This window comes from Podarcis vaucheri (assembly GCF_965113315.1).
Source record: "Podarcis vaucheri genome assembly, chromosome: 5".
NCBI classification, from domain to species: Eukaryota; Metazoa; Chordata; class Lepidosauria; order Squamata; family Lacertidae; genus Podarcis; species Podarcis vaucheri.
The window spans coordinates 83,730,696-83,758,421 of NC_138763.1; the positions used below are offsets into that span (position 1 = coordinate 83,730,696).

Below are 27,726 nucleotides of genomic sequence, written 5' to 3' on the forward strand. Positions count from 1 at the left end.
CTTGCAAAGTGTCCTTGCTCCTCAAGGCCCGCTCCAGGTTTCTGGAGTTCGGCGCCTTTATAGCCCCTCCTGGCTGCCAATTGGCCGGCGCGTTTTCCTTGGAGAGAAGCGCTCCAATGGGGAGGCGGCTTTTGGGGAGGAGCGAGTTTCAAATTCACTTTTCAAGCGCTGCTTGACCAATCTAGATGGGATGGAGCGCACCCTTCCCTTAGCATCACCCCTCAGCAAAACTGGAAAATAGCCCCATAGGCTTGGAGATTTGGGCGCACAGTTGAATGGAATTGAGAGGATGGGTTGAGGAGTGAGAGAGCCAGACAGAACTGTGGTTTATTTAAAAAAAATATTATTATGAAGCTTTCATTTTACAGACAGAGATGTGCCAAGAAGCCTAGATGCAGCAATTACACTCTGAAACCCCCTGCGTTTTGAGATGAAGCAGGCGCCTTCACTGCACCCTTTTCGGCGCCTGCTATAAACTTTGTTTCCTTTCCTTTACCTTTACCTGCAAAAAGTTGCTATGCCTTTTAATCGGTGGATTTAGCTTCACTGTAATTGCATTTTGCATGTTTTTCACTTTGACTTTTATCGATAATGTTCCTGCTTTCGTAAGCCGCTTAGAGGTTTTCGTTAACGTTAGGCGGTGCAAAAACTTGAAGGGAAGAATGTGAGTAACACCATTGCAAATAAATGGAGGTCAGTAGGTCTTTCAAGAAGTCAGTAGGTCTTTCAAGCCCAAGCGGTTGATGTTAGATGCTCAGAGTATTCAGCCCCGGACACATACCACCATAAACAGACATACTTGGATTCCAAGGTTGATGAATCAAAAATAAAAGGCTACTTCACAGCTAATACATGCCGCAATCCCCAGATTTTAATGTTACAGGCGCTTCAGGTTATAGACTCCACTAATGCGAATAAAGTTTTATCTATCAGTCTTGTGAACTGTCCTGAGATATTGTGATGAAGGGTGGAATCTAAATCAAGCAAGCAAGAATCCCCTTATATTCTAGGTAGATGTTCCACCGCTATAATGAAGAATATATTGAGATAAATTGCAACGTATTGAATCCCAAAGGATACAATTAAATGTTTTCCAGGAAATTCTGCTAGTCCCTACTGTAAGTACCTTACAGGAACACATATTTAAATCAATTGCCTTCTGCAGAAATATACCGAGCTTCTAAGCGATGATGATGGCAGAAATTAGAGACATTTAATCGTGTCTCTCCCACCCCCAACGTGAGCCCTCTTTTGTTCAGGGATAATCTTTCCCGAGACAGTACTGATATGGTTGCTGAGGTTTCCACATCTTTCTATAACACCCCCAACCTTCACGGAAGCTTTTTTTCAGTAGTAAAAAATGTAGTTCTTACTCGAAAAAAAGTTTCTTTGCCGATTCTGAGTCAGCATATTTAGGATTAGGGTTTATAGGTACTCTTAGGGAGGGTCCCTTGTGTTAATTTTCTTATGCAAAAATAACAAAGAATGTACCAACGGGGAATCATTAGTGATTAACAAACTGCCAGGGACTGGGAACATTCATTGTATGAGCTGGAAGATTTCAGAACGTTTCTAGGGTTACTCATCCATATAAATACATTTTAAAGTTTTTCAATAAAATTTGTTATTTTAATCCTTTGTCTGGGATCATCATCTGGCTTTCCCTTTACTGAAGCATTCTCTTCCCTTTGCCCAAGCAAGCTAAGACCACTTGTATACTGAAATCAAAAATAAAAGCTGAACAATTGGCCACTTGTTCAAATAAGGACCAAAGTCAAAATCTGGGGTTGGAACAATTGGGTAAATGTTTCAAAATGTTCCAATTTTGCTTTTGCTTTTGTTGGGTTGATGTGGGTTACATGTTTAGTTGGGGTTGGCGGTTACTTTAATTTGGGTATAAGTATAAACTGTTCATTATTGCTATTATTATTATTTATTATTACTATTGGTTTCTTGGTTTGCTATTTATTTGTTTTGTTGTTAAATGTTTGTTGCATTGTGTTGTAAGCACAATGTATTTTGTACTTTTTGCAGAAAACAATAAAGCATATATGGATATAGATATATATGTGTGGTTTTGTGCATGTGCTTCTATGGGGATGGATTTTTCTGAGCCCTGCCTGTCTGCCATGCTACATAATGCACTCCCTTTTTGAAATGTTGCCTGAATACAGAAAGGGGTTGGTTTTGCCGGATCCCCTCTCTGCTTTTGCGTGCAACTTCCACGAAGGAAGAGTTCACCCAAACCAAAATGCTCAGTAGCTTAATGATGCGACTCAGACATTGGGTTAAATCAGGGGATTCAAAGTGTTAAATGAAGATGCTATTGGAGAGTATTGGGAATGCCTTACAAGTTTCCAATCTGTTTATAATGCTACACATTATCACTTCATCATTCAGTATTTCCTCTTGTCCCTGATCTTAAACCAAGCTAGTCCTTGCTGAGTTTCTGACAACCAGACAAGGGACCAATTCTGCTTATGCGGTTCAGGATTTGCTTTCCAGCCAAATGGTTCTGAAACCGGGTTTCACTTCCACGAGCTTATTTCTCTATTTTTATCCCACCCAGGGGCGCCCACTTGAATAGAAGATGGGGGGGGGAGGCCAGGTAAGCTCTGCCCTGCTCGATTTGGGGGGGGCAAGGGACCTGGGCCCAAGAGTTGGCTCCTAGGACCCCACCTTCTTCCCCCCCCTGGGACCTTGAGGCGGCCCACCTCCTTCTTCCCTCTCAGCCCCCGACACCCCCGCGAGGGAGACCAGCCGGAGAGGCGGCGACTGGCGCAAAGGCACCCGAGTGAGCTTCGGGGCTGGTAGTAGGGCGTGTGTGTGCAGGGATTGTGGTGTGTGGTTGTGTGTGTGTGTGTTTGTGTGTGCAGGGTTGGGGGGGGGGTTGCAGGGATTTAAACCCTGCCTGGCCTCAGGCCAACACGCTAATACGCCGCCAAATATATATATGCCAGAGGGAACATAGAATCCAGGTTGGCGCCGCGCGCCGTTTCCCGTCCAAACCGCCCCCGCGCATGCGCTCCCGCCTCTCCTGCCTTGGCTCCCTTTGGCGGCCGCCCTCCTCCTCCGTCTCCCCGCTTCTCTCCCCCTCCCCGTCCCCTCGATCTCCTCTTCGCTCCCTCTTAACACAATGACCCCCCACCCCACCCCGCAGGGGGGACCCACCCGTGAGGCGAGATAAGCGCATTAGCATGCCTGGCCTCTGAGGAAGGCTGCCCCCTCTCGCCTTCCCTTCTGCTCCTTTCATTCCTCCATCCTTCTGCTCCCCTCTGGCCCCTCCAGGCTCAGCGCGGGGGGGACGACCGGCTGTGCTGCCCTAAATCCACCTCTGCTTGGAAGCTCACTTTGTTCACTTTTGTTTTTGGTCGATTATGATTTTTAATTATTAAAACACAGTTCCATTTATTCAGAAATACGTCCCTCTCAATCCCTACCATTTCATTTACTTATGTACTGCTTTTGAAATGAACCTCACAAAGTGGTTTACATCAATATATCAAAACAATAAGCACTGATTAAAAATGTAATAAAACTGCAAAGGCAAATTGCAAGGGGGAAAAGTTCGATGATTTTAGGATTGTAGCTTTTAAAAGTGTAGTTTAGTGGGAGGTTAGAGCTTACTATTTTTTTGTTAAAGGTGAACCTCATTTTTGTTCCAAATTGTTGCTCTCCAGACCAGTTTCTATTCACCCAGACCAAATGATTCTGCCACCCTGACCAGTTAATACTTAAACTCTTGAGTATTGCTTCATCAATGTGATTACACTATTGACAGAGAACTTTGATCACCACGTTAACATCTATGATGTCATGAATAGCTCTATCTGAATTGAAATTTACATGGATTTGCTGAACATTCAGATATCTATCTAAATAGTGTGTGAAGCAATCCTAAGAGAATGATAACTTGGGAAACTGCTCTGCTTGGCTGTCCTCCAATTGAATTCAGGATAAGAAAAAGACTACAGTCAGGGCATGCAGATCTCTGAAGCACCAGGTGTGTATCCATTCTCCTCAAACTACTTGCCAGCTCAAACAGTGCACAGAATTTTCCCCACCAATTGGGGATTATTCCTGTCTGATTTTGGGATGCAGTAAGCGCTGCTGATTTGTTCTATTTGTCTAGTTTTAGGAGGGTTTTAAAAACAATTAATTAATTAAAAACATTTAAAGATGAGAGAGAGAGAGATTGCACATACTTTTGTAAACCAAGAAAATCTTTAGTAAAGATACATGAAAAAGAAACATTTAAAGACCACTTGATTGTAATAGATCTCTGTAAATAACACATTAAAATTACCGTACCAATGACTGACAGTTAAAAACAAGTATTTTAAAAATTTGGAATATAATTTAAATCAGCAGTAAGCTAAAAAGATATTAAAACACATTCCATTTCTACATGCCAAGATAGGCTAGCCTAAGCAAAAACACCTTTAGCAGGTGCCGAATATAGTACTTTTAGTTGTTATTTTTATTTTCTAGTGCTTGCCAGTTTTTGTAGGTCAATGCCAATAAAGATTTGAATAAAAATAACTATTTTGAGAATCATTTCTGAAAATAGCCTCTCTTCATAGTTTTTTTTTAAAAAAACCAAACAAACAAACCAACAACAACAAATAGCTTGTGTCTACTTCAGTTTCATACTTTCCAAATTTCTCAGTTAAAAGAGGGTTTCCTATTCAGTAAGACAATAGTTACTTTAGTGTGAGTGAATATATATGTATAAGTAAACACACACACACACACACACACACACACACACACTTTTATGGGGCCTGGATACATTCACGTCCTGTTAGCATAGCATGGAAACATTCCTTTCATTCATGTTGCCTTTTGTTTCATTCATGTTGCCTTATCCAGCTATGAACTCAAGAGATGGTCCAAGACAAGTTCTGTCTCTCAACCCTAGCCCCTTGGAATGATAAGGTTGGGCTTGATTGTGTCCATAAAAAAGATAATTATTTAGAGAGTCAACTTCCTTGGCCTGAGCACAAATTATCTATTCAGTTAACTGTGAGAGAATTCCTCATCTGAAAATTAAGATTACAGGATTTCTTTGTGTTACACCCTTATTCCTGGCATGATGAACCATAATTGATCCTGAGATTGATCACTGCCATTGTGTGAGTATGTTTTAACATGCAGCCTGAAAAGAAGAGGAGTTCTGAAGCATGTGGACTACCGCTACTCATTGGCAGAGTTTGCTTGGAAATCTTCTGCTTTGCTGATGGCAGAAAGCCCTTGTGACTTCCAGCAAACTGCCTAGCATATCAGTTTGTATAGAATGCTAAACCATGGCTTACTAAACTATGGTTTATTAAACCATGGTTTAGCTGCATGATGTGTGAGCCCAGCCCATAACTATGGTTTATTTACTATGTTTAAATGTTCTAGCTAGTTTAAAAATCTTAGCTAATGTTGACCATAGCTTAGTGTTACGTGTGAACCTGGATACCCTCCTTAGCTATGGTTAAAGTGCCATCACCCAAAACTTGCAATGATGTCAATTAAGTGCTGCAAAAAATTCAAACTGCTCTCAAGATACAACTGCTCTCATTGTGCTTTTAGTGATTCTACAATGCATTGAATCAAGATTTAACTGATTATCTGCCTGATGCCTCAGTTGTAACCATGGTTTATTAACTATGGTTAATGTTACTAAGGGGTTAGTGTTACGTACAATCAGGCCAATGGCATGTTCTAAGATCTGATCAGTAGCTTCAGCAAGAATTTATAAACTAGTTTGTGAAGGTTTTCCTTCTGGTGGTGTTTTTTTAATTTCTAATGGTAAGATGCCTAAAAGAAAGATCTCTGGGGTTTTTTTAAAAGGTGGGTTTGAATAGTTTCTTAAATTCATTATAGATGTTATCCCAGAATTCCCAAATGACCACATATGGTAAAATAATCCCACATCTGTTTTACATCTCCAAGAAATCGGTGATCCTCCTTTATACATTTTTGCTAGTTTCAAGGGGGTATGATGCCATCTATATAGCATCTTGGGAAGCGGGTGGCACTGTGGGTTAAACCACAGAGCCTAGGACTTGCCGATCAGAAGGTCAGAGGTTCGAATCCCCATGATGGGGTGAGCTCCCGTTGCTTGGTCCCTGCTCCTGCCAACCTAGCAGTTCGAAAGCACATCAAAGATCAAGTAGATAAATAGGTACCGCTCTGGTGGAAAGGTAAACAGCGTTTCCGTGCGCTACTCTGGTTTGCTAGAAGCGGCTTAGTCATGCTGGCCACATGACCCGGAAGCTGTATGCCGGCTCCCTCGGCCAATAAAGTGAGATGAGCACCGCAACCCCAGAGTCGGTCCCAACTGGACCTAATGGTCAGGGGTCCCTTTACCCTTTACTTTATATAGCATCTTCATGGTGTTTTCCCTAGAGGAACCACATTCTAACATGCAACACATTGTGAAGACTGAGCCTGATTTCTGAGTTCACGTAATGTGTATAGATATCCATTCTACTGTACATTCTGTTACCATTGCCACTGCCATTTCTAGAGTGCTGAGAGACTAGAGTTCTCCAGTTTTCTCAGGGACAACATTTTGTTTTTCTTCACAATGCTAACAAAGCCTTTTGACTCTTGGCAGTTTTTTGTTTTTTTCATTAGAATGCCTTTGCTTTATTTGAATTTATGACATTTGACAATTTTGTGCAAAACAAACCAGACATTTTAACACAGAAGGCATTTGCAATCAGTTCCTGACAGTACTGAGTAATCAGTATTTAAGCAATCTTTATTATTATCGCTTAACAACACAGTTGTGGCAGTTTGATTCCTCCCACCAATGTGAACAAAGGCTTGCTAGACAGCTGATATCAATGTCTGGAGATCAGTGATAAGGCATCACATATTTGCTGCTGAGGGGTGGGGTGGGTGGAGTCAGAAAGAGCTTGAAAGGGGATTTTTAACCCTTTCTGCTTTGTTTCCCCCCAGCAATCTGAATGGCTTCCCAAGCTTCTATTTTCTTCACATGGCAGGGGTGACCAGAAGGTAGATGAGCTCTATGTGATTTTAAGTAGATCAGAAAGGATATCTGACTTCCCCATGTTTATCAATAACAGCAACAAAGTAATCCCCCTCCCCTAAATTCAGAATTGTAGGTTCTGTACAGTAAAAAATAAAATAAAATGGGGCGGGGGAAAAACAAATTTGTTGCATGGTGCCTGCAACCTCCACCCTTCCTGTTGGGCAAATACTAGCTCTGAGGGGGCAACTTGGGTGAAATGGCATGGTGTTTTATACCCATTCCTTAGCACCACAAACAGATCTGAATCCATAACTACCACCTGACCCCACCCCCCATGTTGTGTTTGCCATTTCTAAAATTAACAAGAAATGAGTTTATTACAGATAAACTTACAAAATTATGTCTGGCTTGGTTCCAAGTCACTTTCTGAGTAACACAGACAAACAATTTTTAGTGTAGGAAGTAGATTTCACATAGTGCATGGAGTAAATGTATGGAGGTGTGGGCTTTAGAATTTGCAAACGGATGATAGATTTGAATGACTCCCAATACATGGATTGAGGTCCCAGGCCATTAGTTGTTTATCTCTACTCAGTAAAGAAGTAAGGAGTTTAGTTTACGTAGTTTAGTTTTTAAAAGAAGCATGGTAAGAATCAGAATGTATTGTAAATCTATTACATTCTTTTTTATTCATTTTTGCTTTTAACAATTATCATCTCACATAAATCATAGTCATTCTACACACAGGATTCTCTGAATCCCGAGACTTCTCTCCACCTTTCCATGATTTCCCAAGATCTTCTTTTCCAACTGCAGCATATAATATTCTCCATGTTTTCTTAAAACTCAGTTTTTACCATAGTTCCCACTACATTGCAAGAGCTGTTTGGAATCCTGCCAATGTTTTTAATTGTTTGCAGTGTTCTTTTAAGTAACTTATAAAGTTCCCCCAATCTTTATTAAATTTATTGTCCCCTTGATCTCTGATTTTCCCAGTCATTTTTGCCATTTCAGCATAGTCCATCATCTTTATCAACCATTCTTCTTTTGTAGGTACTTTGTCCTCTTTCCATCTTTGGGCAAATAGCAGTTGTTGTAGCATACATAAATTGTCTATTCTGATCCTTAGGTATTTCTGGATCTAAAATTCTTAGTAAGAAAGCTTCAGGTTTTTCCCCAAAAGTAATTTTAAACATCTTTTTCAACTCATTATAAATCATTTCCCAATATCCTTTTGTCTTCTTGCACGTCCATCATGTGTGGTCAAATGTGCCTTCTTTCTCTTTACACTTCCAACATATATCTGTAGCTGTTCTATACATTTTTGCTAACTTGGTAGGAGTTCAGTAACAGCGATACATCACTTTCATATAATTCTCTTTCAACATACAGCATGTTGTAAATTTTAAATCTTCCCTCCATAATTTCCCCCATGATGCCAATTGTATATTATGTCTAATATCCCTTGCCCGTAAATCTATCACATTCTGATTCTTGCAGTGCATTTTAAAAGAATCTCCTTTTGAAATATGTATGATCAACAATCCCATTTCTGCATTGATCGTGAAGACCTTCACTGCTGCAAGAATTTGACTATGCACTTTGGAAAGTATGATGGTTGAATTGAAAATGAGTTCCTTGTCTTGCCAGCCACAGAATTTTAACAAGGCCAGCAAGTTGCTATCCAATAAGAGAATCAGGAAAGCATCTTAAAATGCCTACAAAGTAGAAAAGGTTTTGTCAAGTGTCTGAAGTTCAAAAGGCAGGAGAGCTGTCTAAACTCAGTCAGGACTGGGTCCATAATATTGAATGCCTAGAATCTGTAAATTACAAGCTGTTCATCTGAACCATGGGGGACCACCACCAACGTCTTCCCTGAAAACCTCAGTCATCAAACTGTGATATAAGGGATCAGATGGGCTGTATCCTCCAGAAACTCCTGTAACAGCTCCTCCACCTCTCTCTTCACCATGTTGCCCAAGAAGGGGGTATTTGCAAGCAGATGGTGGTTGCGGTAAAGCACAAAAAAAAGGTGCAAGAGGAGGTTGCAACCGGCACAATGACACTTTTTTCTCTCATGCCTTTGGGCCCGCTCTCACTTAGATTAATTGCCCCACCTCACTGAACAACCCTTTACCCGAAGGTTTCTATCCCTTTTCCATTAAAAATTCTAGTCCCAGAGTATCCTGCAGTGGACCTTTGTGAAGGGGTAACTGGTAAGTTGGAGTCTCAGGTTTTCTTTAAATAAACAATAAAGATTTATTTAAGGCAAGATAGTATATAACACAAATGGATTCAACTTAGGTTAGTTCAGAAATAAAGTGCAATTTCACTCTAAATTTGTCCTCAGTTGTTTTTGCATTATTGGTTTGGTTCCTTGATACTTTCTTTCAGTTATCCACCCCCTTTAGCAATCCTGCTCCTGAGGTACTTTAAATAAATGACCACAGGCCTCTCCACACCCCCTCCCTTCGCTGGGACTGGGAGTTTCTTCCTTTTCCTTAGAAGAATCTCTCCCCTCCAGACTAGATTTGAGTCCCAAGTAGGCTGTTCCTTTCCAGCTCCTACTTCTCCTGGCTCAACCTCTGCCTCCCAGTCTATTCCTCCTATAGGACACCACACTCTGTCCTTCACAATACGCTCAGAGAGGAAGTTGTTTTTTCCAATACTAACTCTTTCTCCCATTCACCCTTTATACGTCAGTCTGTCTCCTAACCTGTCTCCCTACCTATCTCCCACCCTCTCCAACCACAATTCCAACCCTCTCAAACTAACTGTCTCTTCAAAACCTCTCCTTTTAAGCTCTCCCTCCTGGAACCACGGCCAATCAGAGGCTGCCGTTCATTAACAATTTGCAGGCAGGGGAAAAAAAAGAAAGAAACAACCTGTCCAGCAAAACCAACTGTTTCATCACAGAGGTTTCTTCAGGGATTTATGTACTACTGCTTGACCAAAGGGAGCAGGCCCCTGGATACACTTGTCAGCTTTAGCAGCCTGGATGGACAGAGATCAAGAGAACAAGAAGCTGCTTGCAACATTGCAAGGGTCCTGTTCACATCAGGAGACCACGGAAACAGACGTTTATCCCACAAAATGTGGGAAGGTGCTGCACTTCCCAGAATAGCTTCCTTTTACTTCTCTTGTGGCTCAGTTGTATTTACAAGTGTTCAATTAGCAGAAATGTCACCAGTGAACTGTTTCCCATCACTGCGTCTTCATGGCAGTAAGAAAGGGAACTAAAGGCATGAAGAGATACCAGAAAAATTAGCAAGCAATATTAGAGAGATATAATATATCACAGTAGTTTACCTTTGCAAAATAATTAAAAACAAACACCAGCAGACCATTGTGGGTGATGTGCTTTAAATTGCCTGCAAAGGCTTGGTGGGACAGAAAAGTTTTCTGCCCATTCATGAGTTCCAAGCATGGATAGAAGCATAAGCAAAGAGATGGAAGCTGGAAATGAGCTGATGCAAGAGCCAACAGGTCCACTACAGATTGCTGGCCACTGGGAAAACCTTATTGCAGTGACGGGAAACATTGTAACTTAGTGGTAGAAGGTGTTGTTTGCATGCAGAAGGTCCTAGGTCCAGCTCCTGGTGTCTCCCAGGTAGTAGGGCTTGATCAGACTCCCACCTGAAACCCTAGAGAGCTGCTCCGCAGTGCAGAAGCAGAACCATCAAATGGTGAAGTTGGCAGGGACCCTGAGGGTCATCTCTTCCAAGCAATGCTACTACAATGCCCTACAATGCTACAATGCCCTACAAATGCCATACAATGCTAGAATCCTATTGTTTTTCTACAAACAACAAATGGGTAGTTTAAAAAGACCCTACCATCAGAAACCATTTCGTCCATTAAATGCATAGTTTCGAAACTGAAAACACACTCATTGAAGACTGTTTGGATGTAAGAAGAAAACTAAACCAAACAAACAACGAACTCTATAATATTCTTTCCTTGTGATCTCAAAATATGAGCAACCCATAAAAATCATGAACAGGAGACAACCCTATCATTAAAATTTGCAGTGTAATCTTTATGACAGTGTTTCCCAACCACTGTTCCGTGGCACACTAGTGTGCCGCGAGATGTTGCCTGGTGTGCCGCGGGAAAAATTAAAAAATTCGAAAGATTTTTTTTTTAAGTCAAATTTTCGATTGGGGCGCCGTCACTAGATGACCCCTGGGGTTCCCTCCTTCCCTCCCGCTCTGCGCCTCCCTCCTCCTCCTCCTCCTCCTCCGGGGAGGCCCTTCCTGGCTCTCGGCCAAGGCTTGGCGGCTGCCACTCACTCACTCGCTCGCCCACCCGACCCTCCATCCCTGCACCCGGCCTCTCCCCCTCCGTCCCCGGCGCAGGGGCTGCCAGGATCCGTAGTCCCCTCGCCCTTGGGCTCCGCGCCCGCGCGGGGTGCACAAACTACGTTTACCAGGGTGGCCTGGCGGGCCGGGCGTTTTGTTTGAAGCGCTCTTCTCCCGGCTATGGAATGAGCGCGGCGGCAGCGGCCGGGCGGGCAGGGGCTCTTCCGCGCAGACCCCGCGCAGCCTGCCTGCGCCCCCGCGGAGATTGGGCGGCAGGATGGAACCCGGGGATCCCTGCGGAGGCGGAGCGGCGGAGGCGGAGGCTGCCCCCCAGGTAGGGCTGCGTCGGGGGGGGGGGTTATTTTTGCAATGCTGTATCCGCGCCGGAGGGGACGCATCGGACCGCGGGGAGACCCCTTGGCGGGCGTGCAAGGCAAAGCATGCGTGCAGGCGTTGCATGGAGTGCAGTGCAATGCAATGGCAACGCGGCGCCCTGCATGCATGCATGCAACTTCCACCGGTGCTCCGGACTTGGCAGGTGAGGGGGGTCCCCAGTGGGCGGCAGAGAGAGCCGGGAGGGCGAAGGGGAGCCGGGGGGGAGCAGCGCTGCTCCCCGAGCCGAGCCCGGGGGGAAACTTCGGCGTCGTTGCGCCGGGTGTTGGAAGCGGAGGCTGGTGGGGGCCCCTCACCTGCAAAACCTGGTTGCCTCTCATATATTTCGTGCATTGCATTCATCGCCCGCTTTCTCCTCCAAGGAGCTCCCGGGGGCGCGCGTGGTTCTCCCCGTGTTATCCTCGCAACAACAGCCCTGCGAGGTGGGTCAGGCAAGTGGCCCAAGGGAGCACCCAAGGATTGTCCTGGCCAGGTGGGGTGATTTGAACCCTGCTCTCTGCCCGGTCTTCGTCCTCATTTAGCCCCCACATGTGCATGACTGTGCATGACTGAGGTTTCCCCCCTCGTATTGGCTATGGTGTGAGTCTGTGCTGCTAATTAATGGGGTTCTGCCTTCGGAGAAGATGAGCCAGCCCTCAAGGAGGTGATTATGTAATTTGCTAGCAATTCATGTCACTCCCGGCGTGACACTGCGCGCTGACGTCACGGGGCTGTAATGGTGGTGTGCCTCGAGATTTTTTTCATGAAACAAGTGTGCCTTTGCCCAAAAAAGGTTGGGAAACACTGCCTTATGATTATGATTAACTATTAAACAATCAACATTAACTTACGTAATAGCACACAACAATACAATATTTACACCATACACTACATCCTTACAAACTACAACTACTTTTCAAAGAAAGAGGAAAAAGGAAAATAAAGGAAAAGGTAAAGATAAAAAATTAAAGTAATTAAAATATAATTCTGATTATTCTCATTGTACTATTTCTCATTTTGTTATTTATCACACAGTGCCTTATGGTTGTTCTCTTTTCTAAAATCTTATCAAAGACGTTCTATTGTTTACACCTTTATATTAAAAGAGTCACTCAAGATCTGCCAGGAGGTTTTTGTTATCACAATAGTTTTTTAAATATTCTTTAAATACTATCCATTCCTTATTGATCTTCTGCATCGGGTATCCTCTTACTTTCCCGATCATCCTTGGCAACTGTAAGTATTCTATCATTTTAACCCGTCATTCGGTTTTTGTGGGGGATCTTTTCACTTTTCCAATTCTTCGCCACCAGGATCCTGGCTGTTGTTGTTGCGTGGTCTGCTATTTTTTTAAAAAAAATTAAATTCATTACTGTATATATGATGTCCCAAAACTCTCTTATGCTCTTACATTCCCACCACATATGCATATACGAACCTTTACCATTTTTGCATCTCCAGCACACTTCTGATCTATTTTAATACAACTTGGTCGGGGTAAGGTGTCATCTGTACATCATTTTCATGATGTTTTCTCTAAGATGATAGCATGCTGTAAACTTCATGTCCACCTTCCATAATTTCTCCCACTGGTTCATGTGAATATTATATCCATGTTCTTGGGCCCAACGCACCATCACCTCTTACTTTTACCTGTTATTTTACCTCCCACTCAAGATGTAGATTGTACATTTTTGAAATATATTTTCCGTTGGATTGGATTAGTTATTTTTCCAAATCTGATGTCTTATTTTCAAATCCTTTTTTTAATCTATACTTAATCTTTCATTTAATTGAAAATATGTAACCAATCCATCAGGTACAACCTAATTTCTTCAGACTTCTTCAGCGTCAATTTGTTATTGTTTTCTTCTAATATCATTCTATACGTTGGGGATTTTCTCACTATATGGTTTAAAAAAACCCTGTGTACCGTCACCTTCTCATAGACTAAATACGTGTGCCACAGAAATAAAATCCACCGAATTAAATGGGACTTTCTCCATGGTGTGTTTAGGATCGTAGGCTTAATTTAAAAAAATGAAATAAAAAATAAGCTTTCCTTACAGTTGTGGCTGTGAATGCCTATCTATTTTATTCAGTTGTATTTCATCCTTTTCTGATCCTCTCCAAACAGCTCTGAGACTTTGGTAATCATTGAGTTTTGGTTAACCTGTTCAAAGGAGAGGATTGATCACATCAGGTCAATTACCTACTTAGTTCAATCTGTTATAAAACAAGAGTGACTACAGAACTGAAAGCCTCTCTTCTATCTGAGATGCATTGGTGACACTTTCCTATCACAGGCCTTGGGTGACAGCCCATTAACCTAAAAACACCTCTTCATGAGTAACAGGCCATATAACAGGATTGTGAACAAGAGGGAGCAGACGCTGTGCCAGAGCCAGGTACCAACTCTATTCCCATATCTAGTTTAACATAATTATTACAGGAGCTAAGAATGGGGCGAATTCACCTGCTCATCTTCCAAAGTAATATATGCCATCAGTTGCCTTCTAGCTGATCTATGCAATGACCTTCTAGCTGGTCTGCAAAAGAATGAATGAGCACAAATCTGAAATGGCAGTATAGAAAAGCCAATGAAGGAACATTTCAGCTTCTCAGGATGCTCTGTCACTGACCTTCATTATTGAATGAAGTGACCTCAAACCATGAGACCATTGTATTACAATGCACCAGTGCTATTATTTGCAGATGGAATCAATACAATAGGTGCTGGGTTTACGTTTTTTAAAACCACACTGGATGTGCTAAAAACTGGCTTACCAGTGCAAGGATGTCTGTGTTATCAACTACTGTTTTTGGTGCATCATTGCAATTTAAAAGGTCATTATCCTCAACTGTATAATTCAGCACTTAGTTTCCCTCTGGTATCTTTTTACAAGCTCCCCACCAATTGTGTCCCTGCAACTCAGGATAATACTTTATGCATCCAATGAAGTGAATTATATTGTGTGTGTCATAATAATTTTTTTAATCTTTCAGGTGCTACAAGACTCTTCTGTTGGTTTTGCAGGATTGAAAAGATTCCGCCTGCACATAGGCTCCGACTCCATGGGGCTTGAGGGGGCCCGAGCCCCCTCAAAAATTCATTTGGGGGGGCTCTGCCCCCAATAATCTCCAGCGCCCCTCCAGCAGAGCGCCATCGCCGCCCCTCCCCCAGCCCAAAATGCACAGGGTCGGGCTGCATGCCTCCTGCCCTCCCTCCCAAGCAAAAGCTCCACCCAATTTCCTTCGGAGCTGATTAATAGGCGCAGCACGCTCTCCCCTATTCGCTCACGAGGAGGCGGCGCCACTTTCTTTGCATACTCATGAGCTTATTTATTATTCATGAGCTTTCCTGGGGCCCCCCAATATTTTTTATAAGTCCGCGTCCCTGCGCCTGCACCAATTTTACAATGATTGTTTAAGGATTGAAATGGTAATCTAAAAAGCCATTGTGAAATGGGTACTAACTTTTGTGCTAGATTCTACTGCATATGTGACCACCTTTCTGTATATGAGGTCTATGTAGGAGAATGCCAGGTTTTCCAAGCATTCTGCTCCACACAGTAGCCAACCATATCACTATGCAATTCCAAAAGCAGGACACAGGTCAGGTGAGTACCCTTTCGCCCTGTTCTTTCCCAGCAATTGATATGCCTCTGATAGCATATATCCATAATGATTAGTAGCCACTGATAGTCTTAGCATTCATGAATTTGCCTAATCCCTTGAGAAAGCCATCTAGGTTGGCAGCCATAATCACATCTTGAGTAATTCCAGGGCTGTCCTTACACACACATACACACACACACACACACACAGAGAGAGAGAGAGAGAGAGAGAGAGAGAGAGAGAGAGAGAGAGATGTGGACCCAGATCAGCCCTATCCCAACCTAGGTCACACCCAACCCAGATCTGGTCCTATATCAGGGTAGGACTAAAGGGGCAGGGCAGGGTAGGACAAATCCACTAGATTCAGTTTGATCTGCCCAATCTAGCGCCCAGCCCCATTAAATTCCATAGTGCAGTGTTGAGAAATATAGTGGACTGGGCAGGTGAGGTTTTATGATATGGATTTGTAATATATTCCAAGCCCAAAGCCTATACCTCAGTGAATGGAGTAAATTCAGACTCACGCAGATTATGTAGAGGTACTCAACAGAGATGTCCTCTATCTCCACTGCTGTTCGCACTTTCCACTGTTAGCAGAACTTGACCCATTAGCAGAACCATTTAGATCTGAATATATAATTGAATGAACAGGGAACATTAAGATATGCCAATAATGTAGCATTATTTGTGAAAAGCCCTGAAAAAACCATTTGGAGGTGTCTTAGGTTTGATAGCTTCATACTCTTAGGCTCAGTTGTTTCAGGGTTTTTGCTGGGTGGCGGGCGGGGAGCATGTTGCAGATGTTCTTGATTTGGTTGTGTATTAGTAAGTTGAGTGGGACTACTTCTAAATTAGTTGTCCTAAGAGGGTCCAATTAAGAATCTAAAATTAAGTGACTTATTTTATTATGACTAAACCTGGCTAAATCAAGGCTGAACGGGACAGAAGGCAAACTGTATTGGGCACAATCTAGTTCACAGGCAACCCTCCTATAAAGCTTCATTGAAGGCAGTAGAGCACAAACCTTATATCCCCATCTCAAACTTCTGTTTTTTTAAAAATGGAAGACTCATGAATGGAAACCAAACTTATTAACACAAAAAAGTGTTACCAAATCTACTTATAGCAGGATCTACAAATATTATTTTGCATACAAAAAAAATACAGCAACATCCCACCACATTTATTGCCACCTACTCTAGCCTCAGATACAGAGACTTAAAAAGAAAAGGAAAGGGACAGAAAGCCATTGGTGCATTAAAATGTGTCTCAGGAATATTCAGCCATTAGTATACCTGACCTTTTATCTCTAGAACCACATGTACCGCACCGAAACTATGTACAGGATAGCAAGGAAGGAGTTGGGATGCTAATCTGGAACCTGACTTAAAGAGAAACTGGGCAGTTGCTTGCCTGGGAAGTCTCAGATAGCCCAGTTCCACAATAAAGCAAGTCTTGTGGAACTGTAAACTTGTGCAGCTTTAAAGGTGGCTTTTTCTGATACTGCAGAACAAAATGCAGCCAAATAGCAGTATTTAGTTATTCCAACTTAGAAGCTTTATATTTAACAGTAACTGGAGATTATGTACATGGGATATTTGAATGTGGAGCTGAAGAGCGTAGAAAAATGCTGCAGAGAACTAAAGAGAAACCCCAGAGGAATAAGCATAATTTATTAAATGTAATTCTCTCTGTTGGATCAAAAAGACATATTCATGGTAACAATGTCTTCTATATTTACAGAACATAATGCCTAAATTATGACCTACCTGTTTGGAAATAATGGGCATTTGTTTTTCTCCTTTCTTCTGTTCAGATCTGGTTTCAAAATAGACGAGCCAGAACACCAAAGAGGATAGGTTCCAGGATAAGGATCGGGAACCATGCTGCAGCTCCTTATAGCCACAGTGAGAGAACCCGTCCAAAAAGCAGCCTGGACAACAGGCCAAGAAGCACTCCAGGAAACAGCCAAAATATTCACACGGAACAATATTACCAGCCAGACAACTTGCATTATGCTGAAAGCTATGGAGGAGCAGAGTTGTGGCAGCCACCTCTCAACAACACGCAACCAGGAGAGTGTGCCCCGCAACAGCAGAGCTCCCTGGAATCGAACCCTGCTTATTACCAGCAAGCTGGTTTTTGTGGAACTGGGCTTTATGAGACTTCCCAGGCGAGCAACTGCCCAGTTCCATATTATGGTGCGGAGATGGTGAGGCAGCCTCCACCATCAGCTGGGAACTTCTTCATGGCATCAGGCACTTCTACTCCCTGGTCTGCAACGGGGAATTATTCAGATACAAATCCTGTACAGATGCAGAATGTTGATGGAATTGTTTCGGACTCTCAGCTTTTCTCTTTAAGTCAGGTTCACCTGCACCTGGAAATTCGGCTGGTGTTTCTCTCCCTCCTCCATAAGGAAATCCCTGAGGGCCCTCACACTAGCATTCCCTCGGCGGTTGCCAAATGCTGAGGGGTGAGCACTCTGCACATGCCTAGGAGTAAACCATCTACCAGCGTCTGTTAGATTCCCTTAGGTGAGAGAAAGGGTTTCTAGAGTGATAGACTAGTAGGTGCCTCCCAGAACTCACTGGAGGAAGACTAAATGGTGACCACCACAGCCCTGTCGAAAACGAGGACACAGATATCATTCAATGGGTCTGTGCTAATGTAGGTAATATTCATCCTTACGTTTGGATGTATGGTTGATTCCCTACCCCATCAATTTTATTATTTTATCTGTTAGTAAACCACGTTGCAGTTTTTTGTTTTACAATCAAGTGGTGTATACATTTAATGAAATAAATAAACAAATGGCCAAAGGCAACTTAAAAACAATTACTGTAATTTAAATAGAAATATAATACTTCTCACCGTATTTAGGTGACCTGAATGCCTGCTTAGTCTGCTGTCCAAATGCTGACTGTTGGCGGGCATTTGTTTGAAAACTGCATCTAGACCATAAAGCCCTTCAAAGAATGGTGTGTCTGCTATGTCTCTCTTCCAGCACTCTTTACTTTAATCAAATTTCCACTATACTTTTGTTCAACAAGGCTACACTTTCTGAAAAACAACCTATTCACAATGGGCTTCAGAAACCACAAAGTTACTGTCTAACAAGCTGCAGATTAACACACTCACACATATTGATTGATTGATTGATTGATTACAGATCGTTCCAAAGAGCACCCACATTGAAGTATGATTTCTGGTAAAATAACTTATGGGGAAAAAAATATTTAGGCAATCTTAATGCATGGAAGCGTTATGGGTATTTAAAGAGCTTAGATGGTTATTTGAAGCTTGCTCTTTTTAAATATACATTGAGCTTTTGAAGGAAATGTCAAGACACAACTCCAGTTTTTCTGATATCTGCAGGCATAACACATTGCCCACAGTCAGATTGGACTTATTTGAGTAATATAATAATTTTAATACTTGAAACGGAAATGAGATGAAGTGGGTGTCGATCAGGGAGAGAGGGCTTCATTGGCAGTAGCACCCCAGCTATAGAACAGCCGCCTCAGTGAGTCTTTCCTTTCCAGTGAGTCTTTATCTTGTCTAAATCATCTAGTGAAGACCTTTTGGTTCACCCACATGGTTTAATTCTTTATTGAAGCTTGGGTGTTTTATACTCTCTGTGATGCTATCCATATAAGTTGCAAAAGATGTTTTTGGTTCTCTTTTATCTTTGGTTGATCATGATTTCTATTATTATAAATCAAGACAGATCCTGCAATGCAAGTCTGTCGCAGCTCAGAGGTTGGGGGTTAGCTTGCTCTCGGTTTCCTACCAAAAATCCCTAATAGAAACACCCCTCGAGTTACAGCAAAGGTCAGCCTGTTGAAACTGCCCCCTTAGGCGTCCTCCCAGTGTTAATTCAACACTTCAACACGTATTTCCGAACAGAAACTTGACCTCCTGGTCCGTGCGTTTCAGTAGCCATGAAGTTTAAATCTTCATTCAAACAACAATCAGCACAGCGCTAATATCAAATTGGCATTGCTACTGTTCATATTAGGAAGTTACTTTGTGGTACATTCTGCTTTGAAATTTGTCAAATTATAATTTATGCGGTGAAACATTGTGATCTTTGAATCTTGGAGGAGAAAGGGACATAATGTATAAACGAACTCGTAATAGGTTGAAACGCAGCTATGTATTTGACACCTCAACTATGCTTGCTTGTTTTCCTTTCCTCGTCCTCCTACAAATAAACCCAATTCTATGTTCTTATGGTTTTTATTTACGGAATTTATACGCCGCCCTTCGGAGCCCACATCGGCAAACAGAAACAGTACACACTTTAAAAACAGAAACAAAGCAAAAACATTCTAAAACATTTCGAACATTAAAAAAATAACAATTGCAAACACGTAAAAGCAATTTCAGTTTGGAAGAATCCTAAAAGTAATTATAGGAGGTTTGTTGGTTTGTTTTTTCAACTATTCTTCTGTCCGCTGATCTCGGGGTTGTCAGGAACATTATTCTGCAGCCACCAAATGCCTTAGCAAACGGGAATATTTTCAAATTCCTAATGAAACGCAATAATGATGAAGACTAGAGAGAGCATTCCGCAACCGAGGAACCTCTTTAAATGGGCTGGCCGTCCAGACTGAATTAAAGCAAATTAAACCAACTACAACGGCACTGTCGTCTTATTTATTTATTTAGGTTTTTAAAAGATTAACATACGAATCCTAACTTGCAGGTACCAGCTTGGAAAAGGCATTCTTGGTGCAAGGAACTCCTCTTCTAAGATGGCGGGTGCCCTTGAATATCCAATGCACCGTTTTGAAAAGAACGTAAGCTGTTTCCTAAGTCTTCAAAACTAGCGAAAAATGAATGCAAATTTAATCATATGTTAATAAAATATACATTGCTTACATAGCTTAGATTTCTTTCTTCGGTTGCCGCCGCTCTTATGTATGCCGTATTATTCGCATTTGATACGATTGCTGGCAGTTGCCAGAGCCTCCATCCAAGGCGATGTACTAATTTATTTAGACGGCAGAGGCTGAAATGAGGGGTATGGGAATTAAGTTGTTCCAAGCTTCTTTGTCGATATGAAATAATTTACACTTGCTTCTTTTTAGAACAACAACAAAACCTTTTTAAAAATGAGAGTACCCGTTTAAGATACGAAGTGTGTGCTAAAGTGTGTGTGTGTGGGGGGGTTCTTTGGTTGGACATCGCAAGTGTGATTTTTGTACAATGCGGGTGTGGCTTGGCAAAGAAAATGTGTAGTAGGCGCCCGAAAGATATCTCTCTCCCTCTCTCTCTCTCTCTCTCTCTCTCTCTCTCTCTCTCTCCTCTTCCATTCTGATGAAGAGTCAATTGCCAAAGGGGTGTCGACGAGGGAGGGGTTTGAGCCAGTTTGGCAAAGCAACTGATTTTTTGAAAGAGAATGTAACTGTTTCTATTGGTTGAGAAGCAAGGGTGAAACGCAAAAATGATGAAGACGGGGCAGCTGACTGGGAGGGCATTCCGCAACCGGGAAACCTCGTATTGGTAGAGAAGTAAGGGTGGGGTGACTCCCTCGTATTGGCTGAGAAGTAAGGGTGGGGTCGCCCAACGGAGATAAATGCCCAGACCGAATCCCCTGCAGAGTGAACGAAACTGAGGGAGTTTTTTTTTCATGATGGCAACCAACAAGGAAGGTAAGAGAAACTTTTTAAAAAATGATTATTAAGCCCTGAGCTTTCCATGTCGGGAGGAACTTCGGCAAGCGTCCCTTCAGTTTAAGCTTGCCCAGCGCTTCCTTCAGATTTGCCTCTTTGTCTTTTCCCAGGACGAAGCTACCCCAAAGTCGGAGGAGATAGGAGAAAAAGGACCGTTTTCACCCCTGCCCAAATCGAACTTTTAAAGAAGGCGTTTGAAGAGAACCAGTACCCCGGATACGAGGCTAGGGAGGCGCTGGCGAGGTGCATCGGAGTCGAGGAAGATCGTGTGCACGTAAGAATCGGGATGGTGGGGGCTCCCAAGACTTCCCTAAACCGCACATACTGGAACAATTTGAACCGCTCCGCATAATCCTTGCGCAGTCGAAGGCCATAGTTCACCCGGGTGCCTCTCAGCTTATCGCGAAAGGCGCCTTGTTCAAGAGCTAACTCCCTCTTTCTTGGTTCTTTTTTTTTGGGGGGGGTGTATCGTGGATATAAAGGCTTTTGAACATAACGCCAATATGCCTTTCGCACAACACAAAACAAGTTAACGTAGGTTCTCCCACTGTCATACACTAATCTTTGCTTGGTTTTGTACCTGAAAGTGAAATTATGACCTTCCTGTTTGGAAATAATGGGCATTTGGTTCTCTCCTTTCTTCTGTTCAGATCTGGTTTCAAAACCGACGAGCCAGAACACCAAAGAGGATAAGGATCGGGAACCATGCTGCAGCTCCTTATAGCCGCGGTGAGAGAGCCACTCCAAGAAGCTGCCTGGACAGCAGCCCAAGAAGCAGTCCAGCAAGCAGCCAAAATATTCAAAATATTCACACGCAACAAAATTACCAGCCACACAACTTTCATTATGCTGAAAGCTATAGAGGAGCAGAGTTGTGGCAGCCACCACACAACAACACGCAACCAGGAGAGTATTCCCCGCAACAGCAGAGCTCCCCCGAATTGAACCCTGATTATTACCAGCAAGCTGCTTTTTGTGGAACTGGGCTTTGTGAGACTTCCCAGGCGAGCAACTGCCCAGTTCCATATTACGGTGCGGAGATGGTGAGGCAGCCTCCACCATCATCTGATAACTTCTTCATGGCATCAAGGACTTACACTCCCTGGTCTGCACCGGGGAATTATTCAGCTACACATCCTGTACAAATGCTGAATGTTGATGGAAGTGCTTCGGACTCTCAGTTTTTCTCTTTAAGTCAGGTTCCAGATTAGCATCCCAACTACTTCCTTGCTATCCTGTACATATTTTCCAAGCTCCCTCTTTTAATGTCTTTTAATGTATGACTTCAATGTTTTGAATAAAGTTTGTTCTTTTAATAGCTTGTCTGGACTCCTCATTTAACTTTCCATTTACTGAAACATTCACTCTCCTGTGTGCAAGCATATAAACATGGGCTTAATTTTCCCATAGAAAAATAGTCAGTTGCGCGGTACATGTGGTTCTAGAGATAAAAGACTGCAACATGGGCATTTATCTCTATTAAAAACTTTGTGGGGGACATTTTGAACACTTTTCTTGCTCTTAATCCCCCCAAAGTTTGTGCTCTACTGCCTTCAATGAAGCTTTATGGGAGGGTTGCCTGTGAACTAGAGGTACCACTGTATATGCCTGAGGGAAGATAGCCGCGCCCTGTGGTGGCGCCTGGGGACCGGCTACCAGATAACTCTCGGCATTGTCTTCCCTTATTACTTTCCCGCAGCATCAGAGCTATAACGAACGTCTTGCTGGGGCTCCTTTTCAAATAAATGGCGATTTAATTTCCCAATAAACATGGTTAGAATCGGCTGCGGAAAACGATGGCAGGCATAGAAATAAGAGCGTAAACTTCTTACTGAGAATTCTTTGGTTTGTTTTCATGCAAGCCTTGTTCAGAGCAACCGGAGGTTTATTTAAAGGCCACAAAGTGCGTGGATTTCAATGTCAGGTACAAAAGCCTTCCTGTAAAAAGCGAAGGCTTTGCCCTTCTGCGCTCGGCCGGATGGGTGGTCAGCGGGGCGCTTGAAAGAATTGCCACTGAAGCGTTCTCTACCGGGGGTCGTTTTACGCAGTGTAACCCCAGGCAGCGCCCGATTCTGGGGGAAAGTGCAGGCGATGCAGTCCCGAGCTTTCCATGTCGGGAGGAAGATCTGCAAGCGTCGCTTCAGTTGAAGCCGAGCGCTTCCTTCAGATTTGCCTCTTTGTCTTTTCCCAGGAGGAAGCTACCCCAAAGTCGGAGGAGATAGGAGTAAAAGGACCGTTTTCACTCCTGCCCAAATCGAGCTTTTAAAGAAGGAGTTTGAAGAGAACCGGTATCCCGGATACGAGACTAGGGAGGCGCTGGCGAGGTGCATCGGAATCGAAGAAGATCGTGTGCACGTAAGAAGAGGGATAGTGGAGGTTCCTGGGACTTCCTTAAACCGCAAATACTGGATAAATTTAAATCGCTCAGAATAATTCTTTCGTTGTCATTCGAATGCCTTAGCTCTCCCTGATGCCTCCGAGCTTAACCTGAAAGCTGCCGTATTCAAGAGCCAACTTCCTCTTTCCTGGGTTTTTGTGGAGTTTTATTGGGGGGGGGGGGGCTGTTGTACCGTGAATGGAAAGGCTTTTTGTAAGGGGCGGGTGCATTGTGTCCCCTCCTTTTCAACTGTAGGAAGAAATTGTGCCCATACTTGTTCAGAAATCCTGGTTCCTGATTAAGGCTTCCTTTTCCTTCCCACTCAAATTATTGGAGGCACATACTTTCAAATATCAAAGGTTCTGGGTTTGAACAGTAAAAACTCTTAACAGACCTGGTTTCAACCTAATTTGAGGATAAAACCATCTGGTTTTCTAGGCTGCCTTTATAACCTGACTCACCTGACCGAACTCCCAAGGGAGTGTGCATAGGATATTCCTATTAGGATGGCAGCTTTCAGCACCTTGCATTGAGAGACCAAATGTGCAGCATTCAGCTGGAACCACAGTTAAGCAACATTGCTTTTCTAGCCAATGTCCCGCAAGTCCCTAGTTCTCCCCCACTGAAAAAATTACACTACACGAGGCACGAATATTCGGTGGTCCTCTGAGCTAGAAAGTGAAATTATGACCTATCCATTTGGAAATAATGGGCATTTTGTTTTCTCCTTTCTTTTGTTCAGACCTGGTTTCAGAACAGAAGAGCGAGAACAAAGGTGACTGGTTCCAAAATCATGATCAGGACCCGAGCTACAGCTCCTTATAGCCGCTGTGACAGAAGAAGAAGTCCATCAAACAGAAGAAGAAGAAGAGTTTGGATTTGATATCCCGCCTTTCACTCCCCTTCAGGAGTCTCAAAGCGGCTAACAATCTCCTTTCCCTTCCTCCCCCACAACAAACACTCTGTGAGGTGAGTGGGGCTGAGAGACTTCACAGAAGTGTGACTGGCCCAAGGTCACCCAGCAGCTGCATGTGGAGGAGCGGAGACGCGAACCCGGTTACCCAGATTACGTGACTACCGCTCTTAACCACTACACCACACTGGCTCCAGGGGATAAACAGCCAGGGGAGCAGCCCAAAAAGCAGCCATGCAGCTTCCATTATCCCGAAAGCTTTTGTTCAGACCTGGTTTCAGAACTGAAGAGCGAGAACAAAGATGACTAGGTCCAAAACAATGATCAGGAACCAAGCTACAACTCCTTATAGCCGCTCTGACAGAAGAAGTCCAAGCACTCCGAGAAGCAGTGCAAGAAGTCCGACGCAGCAACATTACCAGCCACGCAGCTTCCATTATCCCGAAAGCTATGAAGGAGCAGGGTTCTGGCAGCCACTTCTCAGCACCACGCAACCAGGAGAGCCCGTCTATGCCGCACAGCAGCAGAACTCCCAGGAATTGAACCCTGTTCATTACCAGCCAGCTGCTGTTGGTGGAACAGGGCTTTGTGAGTCTTCCAAGGCAAGCAACTGCCCAGTTCCATATTATGATGCAGAGATGATGAGGCAGCCTCCACTATCAAATGGTAACTTCTGTACTCCATCAAGCAGGGAAACTCCCTGGTCTGCAATGGGGAACAGTCATGCAATGGGGAACACTTATGCAACGGGGAATTATCCAGCTGCAAATCCTGTGGAAATGTTGCCTGAAGATTACCAAAATTGGCAGCAAAGCAATATCTTCCCTTCTCCCGACGCCTTCTAGGGTTACTCGTCCAAATAAATACATTTTGAAGTTTTTCAATAAAGTTTGTTATTTTAATGCCTTTGTCTGGGATCATCATCTGGCTTTCTTTTTACTGAAGCATTCTCTTCCCATTGCCCAAGCAAGCTAAGACCACTTCTATATTGAAATCAAAAATAAAAGCTGAACAATTGGCCACTACTGTAGTTCAAATAAGGGCCACAGTCAAAATCTGGGGTTAGAACAATTGGGAAAATGTTTCAAAATGTTCCAATTTTGCTTTTGCTTTTTTCGGGTTGATGTGAGTTAAATGTTTAGTTGGGGTTGGCAGTTACTGTAATTTGGGTACAGTATAAGTATAAACTGTTGATTATTATTATTATTATTAGTTCCTTGGTTTGCTATTTATTTGTTTTGTTTTTTAATGTTTGATGCATTGTGTTGTAAGCACAATGTATTTTTGTACTCTTTGCAGAAAACAATAAAGCATATATGGATATAGATATATACGTGCGTTTTTGTGCATGTGATTCTATGGGGATGGATTTTTCTGAGTCCTGCCTGCCTGCCATGCTAAATAATGCACTCCCTTTTTGAAATGTTGCCTGAATACAGAAAGGGGTTGTTTCTGCTGAATCCCCTCTCTGCTTTTGCGTGCAACTTCCACGAAGGAAGAGTTCACCCAAACCAAAATCCACAGTAGCTTGATGATGTGACTCAGACATTGGGTTAAATCCTGGAATTCAAAGTGTTAAATGAGGATGCTATTGGAGAGTATTGGGAATGCCTTACAAGATTCCAACCTGTTTATAATGCTACACAATTATCACGTCATCATTCAGTATTTCCTCTTGTCCCTGATCTTAAACCAAGCTAATCCTTGCTGAGTTTCTGACAACCAGACAAGGGACCAATTCTGCTTATGCGGTTCAGGGTTTGCTTTCCAACCAAATGGTTCTGAAACCGGGTTTCAGTTCCACGAGCTTATTTCTCTATTTATATCCCTCCCAGGGGCGCCCACTTGAATAGAATTTTTTTTTTTTGGGGGGGGGACCTGGGCCCAAGAGTTGGCTCCTAGGACCCCACCTTCTCCCCCCTGGGACCTTGAGGCGGCCCACCTCCTTCTTCCCTCTCAGCCCCCGACACCCCCGCGAGGGAGACCAGCCGGAGAGGCGGCGACTGGCGCCAAGGCACCCGAGGGAGCTTCGGGGCTGGTAGTAGGGCGTGTGTGTGCAGGGATTGTGGGGTGTGGTTGTGTATGTATGTATGTATGTGTGTTTGTGTGTGTGTGTGCAGGGTGGGGGGGGTTGCAGGGATTTGAACCCTGCCTGGCCTCAGGCCAACACGCTAATACGCCGCCAAATATATATATGCCAGAGGGAACATAGAATCCAGGTTGACGCCGCGCTCCGTTTCCCGTCCAAACCGCCCCCGCGCATGCGCCCCCGCCTGTCTTGCCTTGGCGCCCTTTGGCCACGCCTTCCCCAGAGCCTCACACCAGCCGCCCTCCTTCTCCCTGGTCTCCCGCTTCTCCCCCCCCTCCCCTCGGTCTCCTCTTTGCTCCCTCTTCACACAATGACACCCCCACCCCACCCCGCAGGGGGGACCCACCCGTGAGGCGAGATAAGGGCATTAGCATGTCTGGCCTCTGAGGAAGGCTGCCCCCTCTCGCCTTCCCTTCTGCTCCTTTCATTCCTTCATCCTTCTGCTCCCCTCTGGCCCCTCCAGGCTCAGCGCCCCAGGGCGGCGGGGGGGGGGGGGAACGGACCGGCTGGGCTGCCCTAAATCCGCCTCTGCTTGGAAGCTCACTTTGGTTTTTGGTTGATTATGATTTTTAATTATTAAAACACAGATCCATTTATTCAGAAATACGTCCCTCTCAATCCCTACCATTTGATTTACTTATGTACTGCTTTTGAAATGAACCTCACAAAGTGGTTTACATCAATATTATCAAAACAATAAGCATCCATTAAAAATGTAATAAAACAGCTAAGGCAAACTGCAAGGGGGAAAAGTTCGATGATTTTAGGATTGTAGCTTTTAAAAGTGTAGTTTAGTGGGAGGTTGGATCTTACTGTTTTTTGTTAAAGGTGAACCTCATTTTTGTTCCAAATTGCTGCTCTCCAGACCAGTTTCTATTCATCCAGACCAAATGATTCTGCCACCCTGACCAGTTAATACTTAAACTCTTGGGTATTGCTTCATCAGTGTGATTACACTATTGACAGAGAACTTTGATCACCACGTTAACATCTATGATGTCATGAATAGCTCTATCTGAATTGAAATTTACATGGATTTGCTGAACATTCAGATGTCTATCTAAATAGTGTGTGAAGCAATCCTAAGAGAATGATAACTTGGGAAACTGCTCTGCTTGGCTGTCCTCCAATTGCATTCAGGATAAGAAGAAGACTACAGTGAGGGCAGGCAGATCTCTGAAGCACCAGGTGTGTATCCTTTCTCCTCAAACTACTTGCCAGCTCAAACACTGCACAGAATTTCCTCCACTGATTGATCTACATTGGATTATTCCTGTCTGATTTAGGATGCAGGAAGAGCTGCTGATTTGTTCTATTTGTCTAGTTTTAGGAGGGTTTTAAAAACAATTAATCAATTAAAAACATTTAAAGATGAGAGAGAGAG

The 27,726-nt window shown here is 43.4% G+C and overlaps 1 protein-coding gene and 2 long non-coding RNA genes across 4 annotated transcripts in view; all 3 read left to right on the forward strand.

Moving 5' to 3' along the window:
• Nucleotides 1-14,729, forward strand: part of LOC309532320 — a 38,044-nt gene extending 23,315 nt beyond the window's left edge. Inside the window, exons 3-4 of the long non-coding RNA XR_014219744.1 lie at nt 13,971-14,072; nt 14,671-14,729. This is a non-coding gene — a long non-coding RNA (uncharacterized lncRNA). The remainder of the gene's footprint in view (nt 1-13,970; nt 14,073-14,670) is intronic.
• Nucleotides 1-17,755, forward strand: part of LOC309532949 (uncharacterized protein) — a gene marked incomplete at its 3' end in the record, with an annotated part of 45,615 nt that extends 27,860 nt beyond the window's left edge. Inside the window, exon 3 of the mRNA XM_082223735.1 lies at nt 17,099-17,755. Within this exon, the coding sequence (XP_082079861.1) occupies nt 17,099-17,755 (657 nt within the window). The remainder of the gene's footprint in view (nt 1-17,098) is intronic.
• A 9,458-nt stretch (nt 17,756-27,213) lies between these two features.
• The window catches only part of LOC309532342, an 86,698-nt gene continuing 86,185 nt past the window's right edge, over nt 27,214-27,726 (forward strand). For both annotated transcript variants that reach the window (XR_014219783.1, XR_014219784.1), the window contains exon 1: nt 27,214-27,530. This is a non-coding gene — a long non-coding RNA (uncharacterized lncRNA). The remainder of the gene's footprint in view (nt 27,531-27,726) is intronic.